The sequence below is a fragment of the Sus scrofa genome, chromosome 12, assembly GCF_000003025.6.
Source record: "Sus scrofa isolate TJ Tabasco breed Duroc chromosome 12, Sscrofa11.1, whole genome shotgun sequence".
NCBI lineage: Eukaryota > Metazoa > Chordata > Mammalia > Artiodactyla > Suidae > Sus > Sus scrofa.
This window is the reverse complement of record NC_010454.4, coordinates 56,326,598-56,352,880: the sequence shown is the minus strand read 5'-3', so window position 1 is coordinate 56,352,880 and position 26,283 is coordinate 56,326,598. Positions and strand designations below refer to the sequence as shown.

At 50.0% G+C, this 26,283-nt stretch overlaps 1 protein-coding gene and 1 long non-coding RNA gene across 11 annotated transcripts in view; one reads left to right on the top strand and one right to left on the bottom strand.

The window, feature by feature from the left end:
* The window catches only part of DNAH9 (dynein axonemal heavy chain 9), a 321,249-nt gene that overhangs the window by 13,447 nt on the left and 281,519 nt on the right, over positions 1 to 26,283 (bottom strand). For 9 of the 10 annotated variants that reach the window (XR_002337369.1, XM_021067888.1, XM_021067882.1 and 6 more), the window contains 5 exons: positions 25,929 to 26,120; positions 24,593 to 24,784; positions 22,352 to 22,522; positions 12,073 to 12,255; positions 1,128 to 1,517 (listed from right to left, as the gene is read on the bottom strand). Coding sequence is in view for 8 of the 10 variants with exons in the window: in XM_021067888.1 (XP_020923547.1) it covers positions 1,128 to 1,517; positions 12,073 to 12,255; positions 22,352 to 22,522; positions 24,593 to 24,784; positions 25,929 to 26,120 (1,128 nt within the window). In the remaining 2 variants the exon portion in view is untranslated. Of the gene's footprint in view, positions 1 to 1,127; positions 1,518 to 12,072; positions 12,256 to 22,032; positions 22,523 to 24,592; positions 24,785 to 25,928; positions 26,121 to 26,283 lie in introns of those variants that run through there. The other variant, XR_002337370.1, reaches the window with a different exon arrangement.
* LOC102163370 lies at positions 22,318 to 23,911 on the top strand. Its single transcript, XR_001300041.2, has 3 exons — positions 22,318 to 22,439; positions 23,382 to 23,542; positions 23,832 to 23,911. It is a non-coding gene; the product is annotated as an uncharacterized LOC102163370 (long non-coding RNA).

Genomic DNA, 26,283 nt, shown 5'->3' with positions numbered 1-26,283 from the left:
TTCAGGGTCCTGCGGGCCAGAATTCTTCACATGTGGGTGGGTGGGGTTCCACGTGGAGGCTCCGAGGCAGGAACCGTCCCGTGCCGCTCCCAGCATCTGGGGGCTGCTCCAATCCTCGGCACCCCTTGCCTGAGAGCTGCGTCACTCCAGGCTCTGCCTCCATCTTCACAGAGTGTTCTCCTCTGGGTCTCCAGTGTGGCCTTCTCCTGATAAGGACACTGATGACTGGATTCAGAGCCTCCTCTAGTCTGATCTCATTTTAACTAATTCTATCCGTAAAGATCGCTTCCCAAAAAAGGTCACATCTTGAGGTTCTGAGTGGAGATAAATTTTAAGGGGACACGGTTCCGTTTAGCACAGCTCTACGTCCATATTTACGGGGCCCTGTGGAATCTTCCAGACCTTCTGATAGTTTCCCCTCATTCCGCTGTATGGACTGCTAGGAAGAGTTGAGTGTTCCTTGCCAAGTGGGATATTTCACTAAGTATTTCTTCCAGACCACGTGTATAACTAATATAAACTAGTTTTAGAGTTACCCATCCTTGTTCTTGCCATTTATCCCAGTCACCTGTGCTTATCTGCTAGTTTCCTATAGGTAACAAAGCATCTTATTAGCCTGCAGTGAGGAATCCTTCAGAGTATCATTTAAAGGACATCTACTGCCCCCCTCACCGACAGGGAGCAGGGTAAAAAGCAGAAGGGATTCCTGCCCTGCCAGAGTGCATGAACGAGGAAAGCGGACCAGGGAGGAAATGGCATCTCCGGGAAACACAGCAGCAAGGATCGCTGACTCCCACACTTTGCGAGCAGGAACTGTTCTACGCGTCTTTCATATTAATTATTCAATCATCACAGCAACTCCGTTTTCCCCTTTCACAGTTGCATAAACAGGTTTTCACCGTTAAGAAATGGTGGGGCTGGGATGCACATCCAGCCAGGCTTGTAGCCACTCTACTCACTCCGGGCTCTCTGCACCACCCATGGCTGCACAGAAACGATCTGAAAGCCTCCAGGAAAGGCTTCCTGGGTCAGGAGACGCCAGGACGTCCCTCTGCGTACCCACACCTTATGGGGGCAACGTGGTGTGGTCCGCCCACAGAGGATGCCCCTCTCCTCCCGGGACTCACCTGCGCATCCCAGCGAGCGCCCTCCATGAAGAGGCCGTGGACGTGGGCCCCTTCCCGAGGGGGGCTCCTCAGCTCCTCTCGGTTCTTCTTCGTCACGTCGCACTGCAGGGCCATCTGGTCCAGGGGCCACTCGTTCTTGCGGGCCGTGGACTGCATGACGGCGGTCAGGAAGGACTGGGGGTTGAAGAAGCCTGTCAACCACACGGTAGAGGGCATCGCAAAGTCGCCTGTCCAAGCCTCCAACTCCCGGATTCGGTTCAGCAGGTCCGAAAACCAGGCTGCCAGGCCTGCCGTGGACGGATAGGCTCGCCTGGCCCAGGACTCTGGCACGGTGTCCAGGTACAGGGCATTCTGTAAGTTCTCCATGTTGCTGGTCATGGTCAGCTCCCCCTGGGGTTAAGAGCGAGAGGGGAAAGCGTGAGGGGAGAGCAAGTTCCTGGGAAAAAACGGGCCTTGGGGATCTTTAACAAGCAGGAGGTGACTCCAGGGTGGTGACACGATGGCTGTCCCTGTCTAGTACTCCATCTGCATGGTTTGTCTCACAGACGCTGTTCCTTTAAAACCCTCCCCGCTCCAGTGACCCCAGTGCCTGCCGCTGCCTATTGACCGTGGTGAGGTCCATCTCTGGGTCCCATGCTGCTTCCGTCCTCAGAGCCTGGGCTCCTCGCTTCGCCACCAGCCTTTGCAGCAGCCCTGTAGGCATCTGCATGAGGCTTAGAAACATAAGAAGCCACAGCCAGGGAGTTCCCGTCATGGCGCAGTGGTTAACGAATCCGACTAGGAACCATGAGGTTTCGGGTTCGATCCCTGGCCTTGCTCAGTGGGTTAAGGATCCGGCGTTGCCGTGAGCTGGGATGTAGGTCACAGACGCGGCTTGGATCCCGCGTTGCTGTGGCTCTGGCGTAGGCTGGCGGCTAAAGCTCCGATTGGACCCCTAGCCTGGGAATCTCCCATATGCTGCAGGAGCGGCCCAAGAAATGGCAAGAAAGACAAAAAAAAAAAAAAAAAAAAAGAAAAAAAGAAAAAGCCACAGCCAGGAGGATCTATGTTGTCTTAAGTTCAAGGATTTCCTGTAGAAATCAAGCTATGAGACACACAGGCAACTTTAAGGGACCATCTTCCAAATGCTCGATGAAATTTGTAAAGTCCTACATTGAAAAGCCACCTTTTTTTTTTTTTTTTTTTTTTCTTTTTGTCTTTTCTAGGGCCGCACCTGCGGCGTATGGAGGCTCCCAGGCTGGGGGTCGAATTGGAGCTGTAGCTGCTGGCCTACACCAGAGCTCATGGCAATGCTGGATCCTTAAACCACTGAGCGAGGTCAGGGATCAAACCGGCAACCTCATGGTTCCTAGTCGGATTCATTAACCACTGAGCCACGACAGGAACTCCTAAAAACCATCTTTAAAGTAAACTTTTAACTTTGGTCATGCCAAGGATCTACAATTTCTTAAAGGCCTTATCTCTACTGCAGTGGTTTCTGCACAGGGGCTGGGGTCCCCAACAGTGCCCGCCCCCAAATTCCTATGTTGAAATCCAAACCCCAACATGATGGCATCAGGAGGCAGGGCCTCTGGGAGTGATTACACCATGAGGTGGAGCCCTCAAGAATGGGGCGAGTGTCCATATAAAAGAGACCCCAGACAGCTCTCTCACCCTCTCACTGTGTAAGGACACAGTGAGAAGAAAACCTGTGAACCAGGAGGTGGAGCCCAACACAGACCCTGGATCTGCTGGTGCCCGAGCCTGGCCCTTCCAGCCTCCAGCACCGTGAGAAATAAATGTCTGTGGCCCATGAGGCGCCCGTATACGGTATTCTGTTACGGAAGCCCGCGTGGACTCAGAGCTTGGATCACCCAGTAAGGACTGACTGCTAAGGCGTGAGAAAGGCCCCCCTGGGGCCTGGTGTCACCTTGCCTATGGGGCGGGAGACTGGCACTATGGAACTCTGGGTCCAACTCTTTCTCTTAACTTTTGGAACGGTTTTTTAAAAAGTTGAATGTGGAGTTCCCGTCGTGGCTCAGTGTTAACAATTCCGACCAGGAACCATGAGGTTTCGGATTCGATCCCTGGCCTTGCTCAGTGGGTTAAGGATCCGGCGTTGCCGTGAGCTGTGGTGTAGGTTGCAGATGCGGCTCAGATCCTGCGTTGCTGTGGTGAAGGCCAGCAGCCACAGCTCCAATGCACCCCTAGCCTGGGAACCTCCATATGCTGTGGGTGCGGCCCTATAAAGACAAAAAACAAAACAAAATAAAATGAAATACATAAAAAGTTGAATGTACCTTCCTTAAACATATGTCAGTTCCTGAATAACAGCCAGAAACTCACCCCCGACTCCTGACTTGCAGGAGATGGAGGAAGAACTTCACTATGAATTTCCCAGGGAGAGTGTAACTGTCACTCACACGCTTTCTGCATCAGAGAGTCCGATGGCCGGACTATGTTAAGACACACCTACGTTCACAGTGTAAAGAAGAGTCCACCATTCTTAATCAGAGCAGGGCCGAGTAAGGCAGCCTGAATTACAGGGTTGTCTTGTTTCTCTTCCCTCAGGTCAATGGACTTTACTGCAGGGATAGAAAGCAGATTTCTTTGCATGTATCTGTCTAGCTGTATTCAGGTGGCCGATCAGAGCAGTGTGCTGTGAAGGATTCTGCGGCCACCTCAAGGCTCAACCAAGTTTGAGGTACAAGTTTCCTGCATCTGCCACCAAAGGTTATCGCTTTCAACCACCCAAATTAGGCAAACAGAAGTTCCTGCTGGCTTTGAAGATGAAGGAAGCGATCCTGGGTCAGGGAGTGGAGGGGGGATCGGTCAGGAAAAGGCGTACCACATTTCCAGGTATGTTTTTAAAATGGAAAAAGCCACAGACAGGCCAGGAGGCTCAGCGTTGCAGAGACAGCGGAGATGCAGCTGAGAACTCTGCCTTGTGCAGAGGAGGCAGTGGCTGAAGCACAGCGGCTTCCAGGAGGGCAGGAGGGCTGGGGACCCCAGATCCGTGGTTCTCAGCACTTTTTTCCGAACAAACATGATGGGTCATGCCCATACACTGGACACAGCCCCAATGCCTAGGAGCTTTGATGCCACTTCTCTTTGCCCATCCATGAACGAGAATCTGCGTCAGGTGATCGAGTGACAAAGAGGGCCAAAAGCAGGGCAACTCACTGACACGATGCACGGGTGCCTTTCAAGGCCTGAGCAGACAACCAAAGGGGTTTGGGTTGGTGGCTGGAACTACGGGTCGGTATCGGTCAGGCTAATACAGCAACTTCCCCATGGGAGGTGGCTGCAGATTCCAGAACCAACAGGTCGGAAGCCCCCAGAGAGTCCTGCCGTGGCTGAACTGAAGTCCCCCAAAGCGTGTCTACCGAGGCTCTAACCTGCGATGTGGCTCTGTGGAGGTGGGGCCTTTAAGGAGGTAATGAAGGTTAAATGAGGTCATCGGGGTGGTCCCGGTCCAACCAACCGGTGGAAGAAGAGGAAGATCAACCCCTCTCCCTTCCCACTGCCCCCCTTGCCCCCTCCATGTGAAGACACAGAGAGAAGGTGGCCGTGCGCAAGGTGGGAAGAGGGCTCTCACCGGAAACCCACCTGGCCAGCACCTGCTCGTGGACTTAGCCTCCAACTATTAGAACTGACTGCAGTTTAAGCCCTTCCACCGGTGGTCTCTCAAAGCAGCCCAAGCAAACTAACGCAGCCCAGGGAAGAGGACCAGGAGAGGGGTCCATGGGAGAAGGGTTAACGGTGGATTAACACATCGGCCTCTGAGAGCTGCAAGCCGTTGGGTGGGAGGGGCCTGAATCCTCCTCGGGGGCAGGACGAGGGACTGTTCTTTACCTGAACCACCTGCTCTTCTCTTTAGCAGCCAGAGCTGGGGGCCAGTCCTCAGTAGGCTCTGGTCCTTGCGCTGCAGCATCCAAGTACAGATGCTTTAGGCCTGCTGTGTCTGGTAGGATGGCTACCAGCCCTATGAAGCTATGTAAGCACAAGCAAGTCAAAATTACAATGTTAAGCATCAGTTCCTTAGTCACATTCGCCACATTTCATGCCCTCAGCAGCCACACGGGCCCTCATGAGCACAGACACGAACATTCGACCATCACAGAGCCTTTTATCAGACAGCAGCGCTCTAAACAGAGAGCTGAGTTTTATCCGTTTGGTAACTAAACTGTAGTGTGTGTGTTTTTGCCGGGGTTGTTTAAAAAATCCTATATGTTGCAGTTTTCATAAAACATGTTTGTGGACACATCAATAGTACATGATGGCTAAACTGGATCAGAGGATATGTAGACAAATCGAGAATTATTACAAAAACAAAGTGCAGTAGACTTAAAAAAGGATAGAGGCCACATTCAAAAATCACTTTAAAATGAGTATTTTGAGTTTTCAATGGCCCATGTGCTTACATAATTATAAAGCGCTTTTATAAATAATATACCAAATAAATTCGCTTCTCCAAAGTTGTTTTGGGATCTGTTGAATCTGGTGTGTCTATGAAAGTATACTGTACACGTGGATGTTGTTGGTCGCATGGGTTGGTGGGGACACAAGGTCCCCTGTCCTGGACTCATCCCACAGCGTGACCTCGCAGGGCGGGGTCGGCAGTACGGGAAAGGAGGGAGGAAAATGTCCTGGTGCCCTGGCACAGCTGAGGGCTGTGGAGAGAGACAGTAGAGACGAACTCAGATGGAGTTCCACTATCATGATGGAGCCACTCGTCCAAACCCACAGAAGGTACAACACCAAGCGTGAACCCTCGTGTAAACCACAGGAGACTCTGGGGGACGGTGATGAACCATACTCATCAACTGTCATAAATGGACCACTGTGGTGGGGGATGTTGATGGTGAGGGGGGCGCCAAGAGTATATGGGGACTTTCCCTACCTTCTGCTCAGTTTCGCTGTGAACCTAAAACTGCTCTAAAAAATAAAATCTGATAATAAAAAATGTGGGCATTCCCGTCGTGGCGCAGTGGAAACGGATCCAACTAGGAACCATGACGTTTCGGGTTCGATCCCTGGGATCGCTCAGTGGGTTAAGGATCCGGCATCGCCGTGAGCTGTGATAGAGGTCGCAGACGAGGCTCGGATCTGGCGTTGCTGTGGCTGTGGCGTAGGCCAGCAGCTGTAGCTCTGATTAGACCCCTAGCCTGGGAACCTCCATATGCCATGGGTGTGGCCCTAAAAAGACAAAAGAAAAAAAAATGCATAGGCAATACTTAATTTTTAATACTCTTTAGAAATCTAACATCATTTTGACAGCCAGGGAACGTGAAATGTGTAACTTGGCATTCTTAAAAATTTGCCACATCTGCTTACAATAGGATTCTAAGTTATCCTGACAGTGATTTTGTGCCTTTCCCAACTGCATGTGCGAGTGAAGGAGGCTTACAGAACATGCCACCTCTGAGGTCCTGCCTGTCCGAGAGTGAAGCAGGAACGATTAGGAAAAGGAGTCAATCGCCTGCCTCTGGCCTTGAAGAGCAGCAGAAAGGACTTATTTTCAGAGGAGGGGTTGAGAGGACACCAGAGAGAACCCCATGCCAAATTCACGCAGCGAAACGTGGGTCCCTTTCTTGGGAGAAGAGGGATATGCCTAGAGACTCTGGGACAGCGTTTCCTGAAAGGTGTTCACAGAATATTCATTTCCTGAGATGCTGCAAGATTGGTGGAGGCTGGCGTGGGCAGATGGGAGGCTGCTGGGGCCAAACTGCCGGGTAAGCAGGCCCTTTGTAAAGACTCCAGCTACCCAAGTAGAGGGACCTGCTTCCCCGGGCTCAAACTCCTCCTGCCCGGATCCTGTGGAACACCGATTGATGGCGGCACTCACTTGCTCACAGTCTAGAACTAGCAAGAAGAAAACTTACAAGGAAATCACTAAAGCCTCAAGAAGGTGCCACATGTCAGGGTCCTGTGACTGGCTTGCTCCCCATCCACGTGACAGGGAAACCGGGAGAAGGGAGGACGGGGGGCACTTGACCGTGGATGTGGGGGCTACGGGGATGCAGCCTTCGCCACTCGTGTCATCCCTCTAAATAAATGCTTTCATAATCGTTCTTTGATATGATATAAAATAAACACCCGATTTTCCCTCCAGGGCTTCACTGCTTTAAGTCAGTGAGCTTGTTAAAATCTCCGATTCACAGGCTCCAGTCCAACCCTAAGGACTCCAGCCTCCGGATGGCCAGAAGGGTTCCCTGCAAAGGGCACCTCTGGAGCTTTGCAAGTGGCTGGTGCTCTGGGCTCCCAGGCACGTGGCCAGGGTTCATTCCGCAGGCTCAACAGGACGCCCTCAGCCCTTTCCCAGGGGCTGCAGGCCGCACATGTCTGGAGGGTCGGCTCCTGTCTGCCGCTCTTTCCCTGTGAAGATGGTCTCTGCCACCAGCCTGCGTTGGTTTGAAACCCAGGAGGTGACGAGATGGGGAGGGAAAGGGGAGTTATACGGGTTCCAACATTTCCAGTGTGGCGTCCTGACTGTGGGGACAGCAGGCCCATTCATCGACGTACTCTAGGGGTTACGTGGGCCAGGGCGGCTGCCTGCGGGGTGGGGAGCCTGGTCACTAAAGGGCCAAGGCAGGGCCTGAACCATTAACTCAACACCCCGTGGATGACTGTGAAGAGCCAGAGCGGTTCCCCACATCAGCCAGCTTAAGTCTGAATCTTGAGAAACAGTTTGTCAGTCAGGGGGGCAATCAGCCACTGAAGCACAGAGGGAACATGTGATGCCAGCAAACATGTGAGTAACAAAAGACGGCTCCCAGCCCCAGATTCTGGGCTGGCCGTGACGCTGTCTAAGAGAGTGCTATGAAATATAATGCAAGTTGTGAATGGGAGTCATGTGTGTAATTTAAAATTTTCTGGTAGGTAGCCACATAAAAAAAAGTAAAAAGAAACAGATGAATTTTTTTTTTTTTGGTCTTTTGTCTTTTTAGGGCCACACCTGTGGCATATGGAGGTTCCCAGGCTAGGGGTCCGGTCGGAGCCGTAGCTGCCAACCTACACCACAGCCACAGCAACACGGGATCCAAGCCACGTCTGTGACCTACACCACAGATCACGGCAATGCCAGATCCTTAACCCATTGAATGAGGCCAGGGATCGAACCTGCGTCCTCATGAATGCCAGTTGGGTTTGTTAACTACTGAGACACGATGGGAACTCCGAATTTAATTTTCATAATATATGCTATTTAACCTAATAGATTTAAAATGTCAAATATCATTTCACTATGTAATCAATATAAAAAACTATTAACAGGATATTTTTCCTTTCCTTTTGTCTTAAATCTTTGGTTTTTTGTTTGTTTTTGTCTTTTTGTCCTTTCTAGGCCACTTCCTGTGGCATATGGAGGTTCCCAGGCTAGGGGTCCAATCAGAGCTGTAGTCGCTGGCCTACACCACAGCCACAGGAACACGGATTCCAAGCCACGTCTGCAACCTACACCACAGCTCACGGCAACGCCGGATCCTTAACCCACTGAGCAAGGCGAGGGACCGAACCCGAAACCTCATGGTTCCTAGTTGGATTCATTAACCACTGTGCCACGATGGGAACTCCTGTCTCACCTCTTTGAAACCTGGAGTTTAATTTACATTGACAGCACGTCTCAGTTTGGATTCGCCACATTTCGGGTGCTAACTTGCTGTTGGTGGCTACCGTCCTGGCCCAGGACGGTGCGTAAGGGTTTAGCTTCTCCTGCAGTTTTCCTACACAGGCAGAGATTTTTCGGGGCAGGCGTCCGTCAGTAGATGGCCCTTTGAAAGGTGTACTGAAAGGACTGGAAAGGGATAAACTGGCCTCTGGGAGGTTTATACCTGGGGTTTTGTGCATGTTAGTGGGAGTCAGCACCTCTGACTGCTCAGCTCCGGATGCTCCCAGGACCCGGTGCTTCATGGGAATGCTGAGAGCCAGATGCTGATTCTACTCAACTCCTCTCTGCGGGCACCGGGCTGTGGCGGGCTGGCCTCTCCTAGGTGGCCGCCCTGCCTTCCGCTCCCACTTCTGTGCTGGGAGCTGGGAGCCTCAAGCGCTGTGCCTCTCTCTTCAGCTTTTGGGTGGCATTACCATTTCCCATCCAGCCAATTATGAATACAGATTTCTTTATCAGAAATGCTGAGTACTGACTTAATGACTTGAAAAGTTAGGTATTTACTAATTTGGTGCCCGGTCTGGGCAGAGCATGTGGCTTTGCCTGTCTGATGTGCTGGGTAGCGTGAGTTGCCCCGTGTCCCCCTGACCCCCACCTAAAACAGCCCTAGAACTTCAACGGGACTGTCAAGGAAAAGGAACCAGGAGGAAAACCTCGCTCAGAGGTTCCTCTCCCCACATCGTGCTTCGCCTCCCGCGTTGCTCCGGGAGCGACACGTCCAGTGGGGCCCTCACGTCTCCCGCGCAGGCCAGGTGCCCCATGAGCCCCTCCTGTTCGTTCACTCCCTTTGATGGTTCCTCTCACACCCTCACTTCTTGCCAGCTCAGCCCAACCTCTTCCCAGACTTGAAACGGTCCTTCTCGGAACGCTGCCGCTGGCCCTTTGCGCCTTCACTGTTCCGTGAAGACACCTGTCCATCTTTTCTTCTAGCTACTTGCCTCGAGGCTGCTTCACAGACGTGTCCCCCACTGGCATTATGAAGCTGCTGGTGAAAAATATAGGTTTCCAGACCTCTACTCCAGAGGCTGGTGGCACTGGAGGGTGGAGATGGGACTGTGTGTTGGGATAAAGCCCCCCAGGAGTCCAATGATCACGTCACTTTGGGGACCTGTCCTAATGAGACCAGGTTTTTATGGCAGTGATTTTAAGTGGAGACGGCTCTGTCCCTTTCAGAGGGGGACTCGGAGAAAAAGGCAACACACGGTTGTCCTCACTGCTCCTGGGGCAATGTCGTCACCACCAGTCACCTTTTGAAGTTCACCGAATTGCTCTTACTCATCTGAGCGGACCCTCTGTTCCAGCTAAAGCAAGTTAACTCTGGAACAGGCTCAGGGTTCCTCTGCTTGGGACTTCTAGAAGACTCTTCTTATCACCACTGGTCATATTCCTTCCCTTCCTCCAGAGCTCCTCAGATGCCATCTCTCCTCCGGGGCCGGCCCTGATCCCAAAAACCTTTTCTCCCTTTCTCCTCCCTTTCTTTGTGTGGCACTTAATCAATGCTGCCTGGCCCTGAGACCTGTGTGTGAGCTCATTCTCCCACCATCTGGAGAGGCAGGCGGGTCTCCCTGGATGCTCCCGTGTGGAGGCCCCAGCTGGCCCGCAGGGCTCATCCATCAGCACTGCGCCAGCTGGACAGGAAGGAAGGACCCACTCCCTCCCACCCCTCATCGTCGCCCAGGCAGGCTCTGGGGTTCATGACACCAAAGTGCAGCCAAGGCGCTCGGAGGAAAAATGAGTGAATGAATTGGCCGTGGAAGCTGTAAACAGACGACACCAAGCGGCATGGATTCCATCCCTAAGACTGCAACAAACCAACTCAAGATAATTACTAAGATGCACCTGTGAACCCAGGGACGGGCCACGTTAAACGACAGGTGAGGGTCTGAGCCACACCTGCGACTATTCTAAGGAACTGCGTTTCCGCTGAGCACCAGCTGCTGTGTCCCCTGGAAACATCCCCCAGCACCGTCATCGGCGACATCCCCTCCCGTCTCTCCTTTCTCCTTATTTCCGTCTGTTCACAGTGTGGCCGAAGGGAAATTACAGATTAAAAAAAAAAGCCTCACCCAGGTTTCTCAGTCTATTTCATAGTTTCCATGTGGCTACACATGAAGATGCTCCCTGCTGTGTGTCCTCTGTGCCAACAGCCGTGGTCATTTAACTCCAAGAGCCAGACCTGGGGGCCCTGGGCATCCAGGAATGAGCCGAACTTTCACTGCCGGCTACAAAACTGGTTTCTCACTTTCTCTCTGTCTAAGGTTACCACTCTTTGAATAAATGTGCTGGTGTCAACAGACAACAGCTACCTTCCTCAGCTCCTGAAAGGCAGCAGGACCTTCCACTTAGCTGTCCTCCAGGTGAATGGTTGCGCCTTGCGCTGGACACGTGATGGTGAATAAAGCAGGCGTGGTCCCATAATCGGTGGTAAAAAGAAGCGATTCTTGGAGTTCCCTTGGTGGCACAGTGGTTAACAAATCCGACTAGGAACCAAGAGGTTGCGGGTTCCATCCCTGGCCTTGCTCAGTGGGTTAAGGATCCGACGTTGCCGTGAGCGGTGGTGTAGGTTGCAGACACAGCTCGGATCCCACGTTGCTCTGGCGTAGGCTGGTGGCTGCAGCTCCGATTCCACCCCTAGCCTGGGAACCTCCATATGCCTCGGGAGTGGCCCTAGAAAAGGCAAAAAGACAAAAAACAAAAAACAAACAAAAAAAAGAATCGACTCTTTCATTGTTCAGGAGAGAGGTTGGAGCTTGGGCGGTGTCTGGGTCTTGCAGATAACCACGAGTTGTAAGAGACCCCAGTTCTCTCCTCTGCTAATAGTGCCGTTGGCTTGCACTTCTGGGTACTTGCCATTGTTCTAATGCCCCCAGAGCCCTGTGAAGTAAGACCACCGTGCCAGTCTTACAGGGGAAGATCTGAGACAGGGTGAGACTTAAGCCCCCTCAGGCCACATGGCGAGGACGGGGTGAACAGCCGGGAGGAGGTCCGGGGCTGCCCGGAACTGTGCTTTTACGCAGCAGCCCACATCACCACCTCCGGGGAAAGCAACGTCACCCATGTCAGCGGGAGGCGCGGGGCGTCAGGACGGCTCTTCCACTCAGGTGTGGTCTCCTGGGGAGCTCGCCAGCCACAGCTCGTTCTACCTCCACAGCTTCGGGCTTCGGAGCCTGGGTCTCACCCTCCCTGCAGCCCGGCTGGACTCTGGGTTCTGGGGGTGACACCTTCTTGGGCAGTGAGGTCGCTGAAGGACCCCTGCTCTCCAGCTGCCTTGGTGCCCCTGGCCCCGCCGGCCTCACCCACCTTTAGTCCGAGGTCCAGCTCTCTCAGGGAGCCCTGGAGCTCTCTGAGGAGGACGTTCATCCGCTCGCACTCCTGGAGGACCACGACCACGTAGGGGGTGCGCTCCTGCGCTCTGGCTGCCAGCTCCGGGATGTTAAACTCGTCTGTCACCCGCTCCAGTATCTCCTCCAGGACGGCCTTGACCTGCCCCACAACAGGAAACAGAGAGGTAAGAAGGGGCTCAGCTTCTGGAGAAGGACTCCAGTCGCCTGCGATGTGGCAGCAAAGAGGCCAGTCGGCTATGCCCTGGACACACGCTTGCTTGCTTAGGTCAGCTGGGTCAGGGGCGGAGGACCCACCACGGCCTGGCCTCCCTACAGCTTGGCCAGCTCCCTGTGACTTGTTCAACCAGCTTGAAAAGAGGAAAACAGACGCCCTTCCAAAAGCTGAGAATTGAGAAACCCAGAGATTGACCCCATTAGCTGTGGGCATCAATCGAGAAAGGCGTGGCATGGACTGCGTGGTCACTTGGGCCCCGTGGCGTTGCGGTGAGGAGTGCCAGGGATGGTGACATAGAGCAATACTCCACTCTGAGCGTCCAGGAGGCTGCACGGAGGTTCCTATCCTCGGGTCCTGGAAGAAGCATCCCCATCCATCATAGCAACCTCCCTCCCACCCCACGCATCCTTTTACCTTACCGACTGTCAGCGAATTAGGCCAGGGGAGCTAGAACGACAGGGTCTCTCTCCCGGAAAATTAGAAGGAGGGACCGAGACGGTGGGCTCCTGGGGGGCAAGCACTGGGAGGCTGGGTCTGCCATTCTGAAGTAAACAAGTAAGCCCAGGAGGTCTGTCAGCTGAGAAAGACAAATGAGCAGGTGCGGACTTAACAGACTACGGAGCTGGCAGGGAGGGCTGGAGGCCGGGGGCGGGAGCCAGGGCGCCAGTGCCAGCCCTTCCTGGAGGCGGCAGAGCTGGTGGAGTCCTGCGGTGGACCGTTTATCTGGTCCCACTTCTAAAAACAGTTCCCTGACCCTTTGGTGAGGCGACCTCTTCCCCTTGGGGTGTGGTCACCAGGCCCAGCCAGGCCTCCCAGGACCCAAGCAGGCCAATCAGATGATCTTTCCCAGGAGTGTGAACATGGAATCTCAAGCCTGGGATTCAGGCACCGAAAGTGGCTGGAAGGGCAAAGCACGGGCCATTCTTCGTTCTCCCTGGGACCCCAGGGCCACTGTGGTTTCTATCCTTTCTTAGGTGGATTTCTTTGATACAATAAGCCCTATCTTGCCTATTTCAGCTAAATAATTGGTCTCTGTTGCTTGCAACTAAAGAACCCTGACTGAGTTAATGCAGCTCTTAACATGCATGTGAATTTAAGCCAGACATTTAGGCCTCAGTTTTCTCATCTGTAAAAATTTCCCAGCGCATCGTTCTCTACTGCCCCTCCCTCCAACCCCCAGGGCTGCTGGCGAGAAGATCAAATGGGGAGGTGAGAAAAGTGACAGTGTCTGAAAGCTATAAAGAATGCTATACATGCACAGGGTTATTAATATTCATTTTGCCTTGTATTGCTAACATACAATACATTCTCTGGGAAAAGAGCTGATGTTAGAAAAAAGAAAGTAAAAACTCATTACTGTGTCATAAATGGGTCTTGGTGCTGTCATAGCAAAAGCTGGAATGGAATTTTAATGGTACCTGGAAGCTTCTGCTGCGGCAGAAGACAAACGGCTAAAAGTATGTCATCTTTCTATCTTTGAGCTGAATTTAAAGATCAGTCCTATATCAGTGGGCTGCATTTAGATATTATTCACAAAGAGATGAAAGATAGTCTGGGGTTACTGTTCCTAAATACACTGAACATGAGGAAACAGCGTTCTCTTCTGTCATTGATCAGGCCATGGAGGGTTTGGAGACCCTGCCTGAGGATGCAGAGGGCTATTAGGGAGGGAGCAGATCCACAGACATAAAGAGAACCCTTTAGAGGGGAGTCGTGGCTTCCAAGGGATGTGGTCTACTTTATTCCCACAAGCAAACACCTCTGCTTTTTTCTTTTTGGAGAAATAATAAATGCTTATCATAAAAATCTAAATATTACAGTCTTTTGATATTAGAAGCAAAATTCTCCCACAGTTCTGCTTCTTCCCTCAAAGGGAGGAAAACCCACTATTAATTATTTGGTTTATAATTTCTGGAAGTGACCTTCAATGCATAAAGCTCTATCCATCCATCCACCATCCATGCACCATCCATGCACCCATCCACTTCTACTGATCAGGTCTGCCGTATCTTCTTTCCTGTCTTGCTTCTTCCCTTCATCCCCTCCCCACTCCTGCCCCATCCCCTCTCTTTCTTTGTATCACTAATGGAATCAGCTTGCTTTTTTCACCTAGTATTAAATCTTATTAGTACATATGGATTTACCTTGTTTGCGTTTTTAGCAGTATATGTTATTTCACTGTTTTGGCACATCCCAATTTATCGAGTCATTCCCCTATTGATGGATATTTGGTCTGTTTATCGTTTCTACTACTATAAACCATCCTGCTATAAAGACACATATCATAAAATCTGTGCCCTTATGAATGTTTCCACTGGCTAAATTCTAGGAATAGAATTATGAATAAAATATATGAACTAAAAATTTTAAACTTTAGTAGCTTCTGTCAAATTGTTCTATAGCTTAAACCTCTACCAGCAGAGATGAGAGTGCCTATTTTATTTTTCTTTATATGGCCATACCTGCAGCATGTTGAAGTTCCCAGGGCCAGGGACTGAACCCAAACAGCAGCTGCAACCTACAATGCAAGCTGCCGGGTCTTCTAACCCACTGGGGTGGGTTGGGGATCAAACTCACACCTCTGTGGCGACCCAGGCACTGCAGTCAGATTCTTAACTCACTGTGCCACAGCAGGAACTCTGAGAGTGCCTCTTTTCTTATGCCCTCACCACTGGATATCACTGTATTTAAAATTTTTTACCACTATGTGGGAATGGGATTAAGATGGAGGAATAGAAGGAATGGAGCTCAACTTCTCTCCTAAAAACAACAAAATTCACAACTAAAGGCTGAGCAATCTTCAAACAAATGGACCAGAAACCTACTCCAGAAGACAAAGAGGAGGGCACATCAAGAGGTAGGAGGAGCGATTTCACAATATAAACAACCCCATACCTCCTGGGTGGGAAGACCCACAGGCTGGAAACTAACTGGTTCACAGAGACTTACCTACAGGAGTGAGAGTTCTGAGCCCCACATCAAACTCCCACATGTGGGGATCCGGCACTGGGAGAAGAGCCCCTGGAGCATCTGGCATTGAAGGCCAGTGGGGCTCGTGTGCAGGAGCTCCATGGGACTGGGGGAAACGGAGACCCCATTCTTAAAAGGCGCACACAGACTTTCACGTGCACTGGATCCCAGGGCAAAGCAAAGTCTCCATAGGAATCTGGGTCAAACCTGACTGCAGTTCTTGGAGGACATCCTGAGAAAACAGGGGTGAACGTGGCTTGTTGTGAGGGCAGGACATTGAAGGCAAAGCTCTCGGGAATATTCAGCAGCCATGCCTGTCTCTGGAGGGGGCCATTTTGGGAAAATCTGGCCCCACCCGCTAGTCAGGGCTGAGAAGCCCCAGGGCCAACAAGAATCCAGGTGGGATCACAGCCCCGCCCCTCAGTAAACAGGCTACCTAAAGACCCCTCAGGCACACAGCTACCTCTAACCCCATCCAGATATTAAGCCCCACCCACCAGAGGGATTAGAATCTACTCCACCCGCCAGTGGGCAGGCATCAGCCCCTCCCATCAGGAAGCCTACACCAAGCCCCCCATACTGACTTCAGCCACAAGGGGGGCAGACATCAGAAGTACGGGAGGCTACATACAACTCTATTATCTGTAAAAAGGTCACCACGCCAAAAACCTATACAAATGAAAAGACAGAGAACTATAACTCAGATGGGGGAAAAAGGAAAAACCCCAGAAAATCAGCTAAGCAAGGAGGACATTCTCAGCCTCCAGGAAAAAGACTTTAGACTGTTGATGCTGAAGATGATGCAAGACATTGGAAGTAAACTGGAGGCAAAGATGGATAACTTACAGGAAACACTGAGCAAAGAGATACAAGATATAAAACTTAAACAAGAAGAGGTGCAAAATACAATAACTGAAATAGAAAATTCACTAGAAGCAACTGACAGCAGAACACACAGGAGGCAGAAGAATGAATAAGCAAGGTGGAGGATAGATTATCGGAAATCATGGATGTGGAACAGAAAAGAGAAAAAAGACTGAAAAGAAATGAAGAGAGTCTCAGAGAACTCTGGGACAATGTTAAATGCACTAACATCCATATCATAGGGGTGCCAGAAGGAGAAGAGAGAGAGAAGGGGACAGAAAAACTATTCCAAGAGATAATAGCCGAAAATTTCCCTCACATGGGAAAGGAACCACTCACTCAAATCCAGGAAGCACAACGAATACCATATAAAATAAACCCAAGGAGGAATACACCAAGACACATATTAAAATTAAAGACAGAGAAAATCTTGAAAGCAGCTAGGGAAAAGAAACAAGTAACATACAAGGGAACCCCAATAAGGTTATCGGCAGATTTTTCAGCAGAAACTCTGCAGGCCAGAAGGGAGTGGCATGATATACTTAACGTGATGAAAGGAAAAAACCTCCAACCAAGATTACTCTACCCAGCAAGGCTCTCATTCAGATTTGAAGGAGAAATCAAAACCCTCACAGATAAGCAAAAGTTGAGAGAAATCAGCAACAGTAAACCAGCCTTACAACAAATAATAAAGGATCTTCTCTAGGCAGAAAAGAAAACACAGCAACAGGAAACAAAAATTCCACAAACGACAAGGCTCACCAGTAAAGGTATATAAAGATACGAGGAGTTCCCGTCGTGGTGCAGTGGTTAACGAATCCGACTAGGAACCATGAGGTTGCAGGTTCGGTCCCTGCCCTTGCTCAGTGGGTTAACGATCTGGCACTGCCGTGAGCTGTGGTGTAGGTTGCAGACGCGGCTCAGATCCCGCGTTGCTGTGGCTCTGGCCTAGGCCGGTGACTACAGCTCCGATTCAACCCCTAGCCTGGGAACCTCCATATGCCGTGGGAGTGGCCCAAGAAATAGCAGCAACAACAACAACAACAACAACAAAGACAAAAGACAAAAAAAAAGATACGAAATCATCCATGCACAATTATGCCACCAAAATCAGAAATCATGAGAAGAGGGTGGGTACAAATGCAGGACCCTGGAGATGAACTTGCAATTAAGAGAACAACAGCTTAAAACAATCTTATATACATATAGACTCTTATATCAAAACTTCAGAATAACTGCAAACCAAAAATCTACAATTGATACACAAAGAAAAATCAACTCAAATACAACACAGTAAAGAAAGTCATCACACCAGAAGAGGAGAGAACAAGAAGAGAAGGGAAGAAAAAAGAGCAACAAAACCAAATCCAAAGCAATTAATAAAATGGCAATAAGAACATACATATCAATAATTACCTTAAATGTTAATGGACTACACACCCCAACCAAAAGACATAGACATAGACTGGCTGAATGGATACAAAAACAAGATCCATATATATGCTGTCTTCAAGAGACCCACTTCACTTCTAGGGACACATACAAATTGAAAGGGAGAGGATGGAAGAAAATATTTCATGCAAACGGGGATCAAAAGAAAGCTGGAGTAGCAATACTCATATCAGACAAAATAGACTTTAAAATGAAGAATATCTTAAGGGACAAAGAAGGTCACTACATAATGATCAAAGGATCAACCCAAGAAGAAGATAGAACAATTTTAAATATCTACACACCCAACATAGGTTCATCACAATATATAAGGCAACTGCTAACGACCTTAAAAGGACAAATCGACAATAACACAATAATGGTGGGGGACGTTAACACAATTACAGCAACGGACAGATCATCCAGACAGAAAATCAATAAGGAAACACAGGCCCTGAATGATGCATTAAACCAGATGGACTTAACAGATATTTATAGGACATTCCATCCAAAAGCAACACATACTTCACATACTTCTCAAGTGCACATGGAACATTCTCTAAGATTGATCACATCCTGGGCTACAAGTCCAACCTCGGTAACTTTAAGAAAATTGAAATCATATCCATCATCTTTTCCAAACACAACGCTATACGGCTGGAAATCAACAGCAAGAAAAAAATTGCAAAAAACACAAACACGTGGAGACTAAACAACATGCTATAATCAACCAATGGATCATTGAAGAAATCAAAGAGGAAATTAAAAAATACCTAGAAGCAAATGACAACAAAGATAAGACACTCCAAAACCTATGAGATGCAGCAAAAGCCGTTCTAAGGGGAAAGTTTATAGCAATACAAGCCCACCTCAGGAGACAAGAAAAAGCTCAAATAAACAAGCTAACTTTACATCTAAAGCAGCTCGAGAGAGAAGAGCAGACAAGACTTAAAGTTAGTAGAAGGAAAGAAATAAAGATCAGAGCAGAAATCAATGAACTAGAAACAAAGAAAACCATAGAAAAGATCAACGAAACGAAAAGCTGGTTCTTTGAAAAGATCAACAAAATTGATAAACCCGTAGCCAGACTTATCAAGAAAAAAAGAGAGAGGACTCAAATCAATAAAATTAGAAATGAAAAAGGAGAAGTAACAACGGACATCGCAGAAATACAAAGGATCATAAGAGACTACTATATGCAACTATAGGCCAATACAGCGGAAAACCTAGAAGAAATGGACAAATTCTTAGAAAAGTACAATCTTCCAAGACTAAACCAAGAGGAAATAGAAAAGATGACTGGACCCATCACAAGAACTGAAATTGAAACTGTGATGAAAAAACTTCCAACAAACAAAAGTCCAGGACCAGATGGCTTCACAGGCGAATTCTATCAACCATTTAGAGAAGAGCTGACACCTCTCCTTCTGAAACTATTCCAAAAAATTGCAGAGGAAGGGATACTCCCAAACGCATTCTCTGAGGCCACCCATCACCCTGATACCAAAACCAGACAAAGATACCACAAAAAAAGAAAACTACCAGCCAAGTTCACTGATGAACATTGATGCTAAAATCCTCAACAAAATACTAGCAAACCACATCCAATGATACATTAAAAGGATTGTACATCGTGATCAAATGGGATTTATCCCAGGATGCAAGAGTTCTTCAATATCCGCAAATCCATCAGTGTGATACACCACATGAACAAACTGAAGAATCAAAACCATATGATCCTCTCAGTAGATGCAGAAAAAGCCTTTGACAAACTCCAACACCCATTTCTGATAAAAACCCTTCAGAAAGTGGGCATAGAGGGAATCTACCTCAACATGATAAAGGCCATATATGACAAACCCACAGCGAACATCATTCTCAATGGTGAAAAGCTGAAAGAATTCCCACTGAGATCAGGAACAAGACAAGAATGTCCACTCTCACCACTATTCTTCAACATAGTTTTGGAAGTCCTAGCCACAGCAATCGGAGAAGTAAAAGAAATAAAAGGAATCCAAATTGGAAAGGAAGAAGTAAAACTATCCCTATTTGCAGATGACATGATACTATACCTAGAGAATCCTAAAGACTCTACCAGAAAACTGTTAGAGCTCATCCATGAATTTGGCAAAGTCGCAGGATACAAAACTAATACACAGAAATTGACGGCATTTCTATACACTAACAATGAGAGAGCAGAAAGAAAAATTAGGGAAGCAATCCCATTTACCATCGTATCCAAAAGGATAAAATACCTAGGAGTAAACCTACCTAAAGAGACAAAAGACCTGTACTCTGGAAACTATAAGCCACTGATGAAAGAAATCAAAGATGACACAAATAGATGGAAAGACATACCATGCTCATGGATTGAAAGAGTCAATATGATCACAATGACTATACTACCTAAGGCAATCTACAGATTCAACGCAATCCCTATCAAATGACCAAGGACATTTTTCACAGAACTGGAACAAAATATTTTAAAGTTTGTTTGGAAGCACAAAAGACCCAGAATAGCCAAAGACATCCTGAAAAACACAAATGGAGCTGGAGGAATCAGGCTCCTGGACTTCAGGCTATACTACAAAGCAACAATCATCAAAACCATATGGTACTGGCACAAAGACAGAACTATAGATCAGTGGAACAGGATAGAAAGCCCAGAGTTCAACCCATGCACCTACAGCCAACTAATCTATGACAAAGGAGGCAAGAATATACAATGGAGAAAAGACAGCTTGTTCAATAAGTGGTGCTGGGAAAACTGGACAGCCACATGGAAAAGAAGGAAATTAGAACACTCCCTAACACCATACACAAAAATCAACTCCAAATGGATTAAAGACCTAGATAGAAGACCAGACACTATAAAACTCTTAGAGGAAAACATTGGCCAAACACTCTCTGACATAAATGACAGCAACATCTGCTCAGATCCATCTCTTCAAGTACTGACAATAAAAACATAAATAAACAAACGGACCTAATCAAACTTAAAAGTTTCTGCACAGCAAAGGAAACCCTAAACAACATGAAAAGACAACTCACAGAAAGGGAGAAAATCTTTGCAAATGAATCGACTGACAAGGGATTAATCTCCAAAATTTATAAACACCTTCCGCAGCTCAAAACCAAAAAAACAAACAAAAAATGGGCAGAAGATCTAAACAGGCAATTCTCCAAAGAAGATATACAGATGGCCAAAAAAATACATGAAAAGATGTTCAACTTCACTCATTATTAGAGAGATGCCAATCAAAACCACTCTGAGGTACCACCTTACACCAGCCAGAATGGCCATCAAAAAATCTACAAACAGGAGTTCCCATCATGGCGCAGTGGTTGATGAATCCGACTAGGAACCATGAGGTTGCGGGTTCCATCCCTGGCCTTGCTCGGTGGGTTAAGGATCCAGTGTAGCCATGAGCTGTGGTGTAGGTCAGAGACACGGCTTGGATCCCGTGTTGCTGTGGCTCTGGCGTAGGCCGGCGGCCACAGCTCTGATTAGACCCCTAGCCTGGGAACCTCCATATGCCTTGGTTGCAGCCCTAGAAAAGGCAAAAAAAAAAAAAAAAGTCTACAAACAGTAAGTGCTGGAGAGGGTGTGGAGAAAAAGGAACCCTAGTACACTATTGGTGGGATTGTAAATTGGTGCAACCACTGTGGAAAACAGTATGGAGATTCCTCAGAAAACTAAACATAGAACTACCATTTGACCCAGCAATCCCACGCCTGGGCATCTATCCAGAGAAAACCATGACTTGAAAAGACACATGTATTCCTGTGTTCATTGCAGCACTATTTTCAATAGCCAAGATGTGGGAACAACCTAAATGTCCATCGACAGAGGACTGGATCAAGAAGATGTGGTGCATATACACAATGGAATATTACTCAGCCATTAAAATGAATGAAATACCAGCATTTTTAGCAACATGGATGGACCTAGAAACTATCATGCTAAGTGAAGTCAGCCACACAATCTTCCCCGTATGTTTCCTTGTAAGAGGGAGTCTCTAATTAAAGGAAGCTGGGCAGTATTGTGGAGGGAGGAGGGGTGAAGGAGGAAGGGTGAGTCTGCTGGAAGGCGAACTGCCTTGTCTTAGGAAAGCTTCCCAGAGAAGTTTCACTTTGAGCCGGTTTCTTTTCTGCCCTCTGCTGTGCCCTCACCAGGAACAGAGCCCCCAGGCTGCTGCTGGGCATCCTAAACCCAGACCCGCCCTCCTCTGCCTCTACCTAATTCCCCTCCACCCTCCTGAAGTCTGGGGAATCCTGTCCTCAGCAGCATTCAGCTGTGGTAGGAGGCTCTGGGACCAAACGCCATTCACAGAGAGCCTGCATTTTCGTCTGAAAGAGGAATGAGTTCACACACACCAGCGCCCAGTGGTGGAATGAGGGCGGGGTGTTTGGGCACAGCTCCCCACCCATCATTACCTAGTTTGCCAAGGAATACTGAGTTCAGTTTCAGGTTCCCAAACCACGATTGTTCAGTCCTGCCTTTCTGCCCTCTGGCAGATGGAATGAAACCTGTCTTTGGGTTTAGGAGCGAAGCACTGCCACACCCCGCGTTTGGTTCTCCCCGGGGCCCCGAGGGCCCGCGCGGTCACGTGATTGCGGCGGGGCTCTGGGAGGTGAAGGGGAGCCCCGAGCCGGAGCCGGAGCCGGGGAAGGCGCGCCTGCGGCCTGCGCTGTGCACCCCCGCGGCCGCCGAGAGCGCGGGCGCCCTGGGCGGTCCAGGCTCCCCTCCACGTACCTTTTCTTCCCGTGCGGCCCCCGCTCCCTCGCCGGCCTGGCTGTCCCGGGGCTGCAGCTCCAGCACCGTGCGGAAGAGCTTCTCCGAGGTCTGGGTCAGGAAGCCGATCTCCGCGTTCGGGTGGAGCCCGTAGAGATGGGGCGACTCGGGGGGCAGCTGGGCGTCAATGTACTGAAAGTCAAGGGCGAGCTCCCTTGAAAACCAACCGGACCGGCGTCCCATCGCCCACCGGACTCGTCCCCTGCCGGGCCGTCAGCGGCCAGAGCAGGCCCCAGGCGCCAGGGCCTCTTTGGGCCTCCAGGGAGAGGCCGCCCCCGAGACCCCCGTCCGCGCGGTGTGCGCCCGTCAGCGCCCGGCTGCGGAGGCGCGGCCGCTTCTCCAGAACCGCCGCAGGCCTGAGCCCCTTCTCCTTAGGGCGGCGGGCGGCGGGCAGCGGGCAGCGGGCAGCGGGCGGCGGGCAGCGGGCAGCGGCGGCAGATTCACCCCCGATCTCCGTTCCTCCCACCGCGCCGGCTGCCCTGGCCTCCCCGCCGAGGGGCTTCTCAGAGTCCTTCCGCACGCTGCCCCTGCCTGGTGCCCCCCTTAAAGTCCTCTTCGCTCCCCTCTGTTTATCCAAGTCAGGGAGAAAGCCACACGCAGACCCGGGCCCGCTCCGCGGAATAAACGTCGCAATCCTGCGGGAGCTCGAGGCGAGCTTTGCTGCCCGAGTTCCTGTGTCCGGCAGAAAGCATTCGAATGAAAAGAGCTGACAACAGGGTGTCACACAAACAACACGTCTGTGGTCAGTTGGGTGGGCCAGGTTCCGCCGCCCCTGAGACGTCCTCCCCGGCCCCTCAGGCCCACTTCCTTGGCGGACCCGGCGCCGAGTCCCTCCGCGCCGCTTCCCTTTATTATCGTGAGAAAATATCCCTCAAGTTTAGCTCCCACGCTGGCTGGGACGATTTCTTGGCGTTAGTAACTTCTAAGTAAAAGATTATTTAGCTCGTTTCCTGAATGCAAATTTGCCTGTCTATTTTTGCATTTCTTCCAGCGCCCAGCACACTCCTGGACTCCTGGAAGGTGCCCTATTAACGGAGAGATTCAAGAGAGGCTTGAAGAAGAGGGAAGTCTCCCCGAGTGATTGCAAAGTGTGCAAACCAGGGTCCTGTCATCCATCCAGCTTCTTGTCAAATTGTTGACTCCAGCCTCCTGGTAAATTGCTCCACAGACAGTAGGGGACGCTCTTGCCCAATTCTCTTGGCTAAGGCTTTCAGAGCGTTTATTTAAAAAAATTATTTTGTTTACTTTCAAGAATCTTATTGGGTTTTGGTTTGTTTCTTTTTTCTTTTTCTTTCCTGTTCTTTTTTCAGTTTAATTGAAGTACAGTTGATTTACAATGTGATAATTTCTGCGGTACAACAAAGTGATTCAGTTATACATGTGCACACATCCATTCTCTTTCAGACTCAAGAGGCTTATGGTTTTTAATTTCTTCTCACAGGCCAAGATTTTCTGGATCAAACAACTTTTACAACTTACCTTCTTAAATTTTAGGAATTAAAAAAATGTTTAAAGCTTGTAGTTAACGTTCCTACGACCGTACTTCCTTAAGTCTGGCTTTCAAGAGTTCTTTTAGGCGTGTTCAAAAGTCAAGCACTGTTAAAGATGTCTTGTTTTTTTTTTAGTTGCCTTTGAACACATTTTCATGGCAGGCTAAATAGGCAAAGAGGCACACCTTAGAAAGAGCTGAAGGGATGGTGAAATGAAAATCCAAAGTGACAGAATGAAAAGGCTCCGTGAGAAAGTTTTCTTGGCGTGAGTCCACGTGTCTATGTTCATAGCACCCGGCAGAGACTAGGAGGGTGAGGGGTGCGCCCACGAGGCCATGTGCCTCTGAAGACGCTTAGAATCACTAACACAAACTTTACCCAGAATTGGCTAAGTTCTTGCCTGGAATTTTCTTCCTAGTGATTCTGTCAATATCCTGAACAAAAACAATCAAATAAATGCCCCAGATGTAAAACGAGCAACAGACAGAATTATCGAACCAACCATGGAGAAGAAAAAGATCTCTCGAAGTTCAATTTTACCATGAATTTGGGGCTAGAAATCCTAGAACTCTCCAACTGAACAGCTGGGAGCCATGCTGGACGTGCGTAGGCTCCCTAGGCCGGCCTCCCTGCCCTGCACGAGCAGCCCCAGTCCCGCGGGCAGCGTGGAAGGAGCTGGGTCCCGGTCCCGAGAGCACAGGCGGAGCCCTACCTGGTGGTAACCATGGTAGTCCATGTTGCCTGGGAGTGGGAAGCCCGGGGCCAGGGACAGCTCTCCGGCCAGCATTTCTGGTTTAATGAACTCCTCCAGGTAGGTTCTGCAGAGTCTCCTGTCCCAGTCATCGGTGATGTGACCTCCATACATGATCTCGCCAAAGAGGTAGCGCAAGTCATCGTAGGGGACCTGAGAGACGGAAGGAAGTGAAGAGCCGCATGGCCTCAGGCTGGCCCGATGGTGGGCAGAGCGTAAGCCACAGATGGGGTGGTTCTCCAGATTGGGGGCACTGTCATTTGCGTACCTGGAGCCCAGCAGGGTCGACCGTGTGGGGGCTCATTAAATGCTTGAGGAGTTACAGGCAAGAGCGGGAATTTGGTACAGCGCCAAGGCTCTTGCGCACAGGCCTGCCCTCTTCGGTGGTCGTTGACTGTGGCAGTAAGGTCAAGCTCTACCTGCAGGCCCTCTGAGCCCGCCCATGTCACATGGAGGGAAGGGAGGACATGGGTCCTTTTCTGATATCCTGCCATTAATGAGCGTATTAATTGTCTCCCTGAAAGTTCAGAGTGAATGAAGTATGCATGCACGTTCACGGGCCTTAGAGCGAGGGAGGGAGGCTGCTTGGAGGAAGCCTTGTGGCCACGCAGCAGGTGTGTCGTGTGGTGGGCTTTCCAGGACCCTGAGCTCAAGGCAGGGGCATGGCTTCTGGCCCGGATTCATTTTCCCCAAAAGGAAGAGGAAGTGGCCTTGCAGACCTGTGTTTGGTTCATGAACCAAAAGAGCCTAGTGGTATAAACATTCTCTTAAATGGGGAGTGTGGATCGTTAGTGTAAGTTTTCTTTGAAATGGAAACATCAGACAGAGAATAATGGAGGTGGGGTGCAGCAAGCATTTAGCTTCTTTAACTTTGGCAAGACGATGCTTACGTGAGGAGCTGTATGCACCCCGAGATCTGTGTTCTTGGCGAATGAAATTGGGCACTTGGCTTGTATTAGGTGAGTGTGGGGGCTCACCCACCAGTCACCACCCCCTGTGATGCTGGGCATGTACAGGTCGTGGTGTGGGGGCTCAGGGAGGGACGCCCTGGGACTGGCTCACAGCAGGAGTGAGTCGCTGCTGTGGTTTCCTGAGCGGTCTTGGCCCCCTCACCACGGTACTCACGCCTGGCCTCAGGCTGGCCCTGGGGTTGGTGACACGACTAACCTCGCCCTTCCTCAGTCCTTCAGGGAGGCTGCAGACATGCCCTGTAAGCACCCCCCTCCCCTGCTGAGGCCGCACCATCCTTCTCAGAGGTGCCCTCCCCCGCCGGCCCCGCACCGGCTGGAACCCTTACCTTGGCGTTGGCCTCCAGGAAGTTGTAGAGCACGTTCACAGAGATGGTGAGGTCCCCAGTGTTGAAGGGGTAGGAGCGATTCCATCCTTGGGGCCCAAATTTTCGTCGTTCTGCCACCACAGCGTGAAAGTAACAAAGTGCAAAGAGGATGCTCTTAAACTCCGTCTCCCGGGAGCACATCTCCAGGGTGTCCTGCAAGGAAGTGTTGCCTCCAGCGTCAGGGCAGAGCTGCCATGATGCAGGGAAGGCGGGGTGTGGCTTCGGGTGGTGGGGTTGCTTTGTCCTGGTGAGGGTTTGAGCTACCTCAGGGCTGTGGACTGCATCTCAGACAGGCATGGAACTGGGTTTGAGGGGG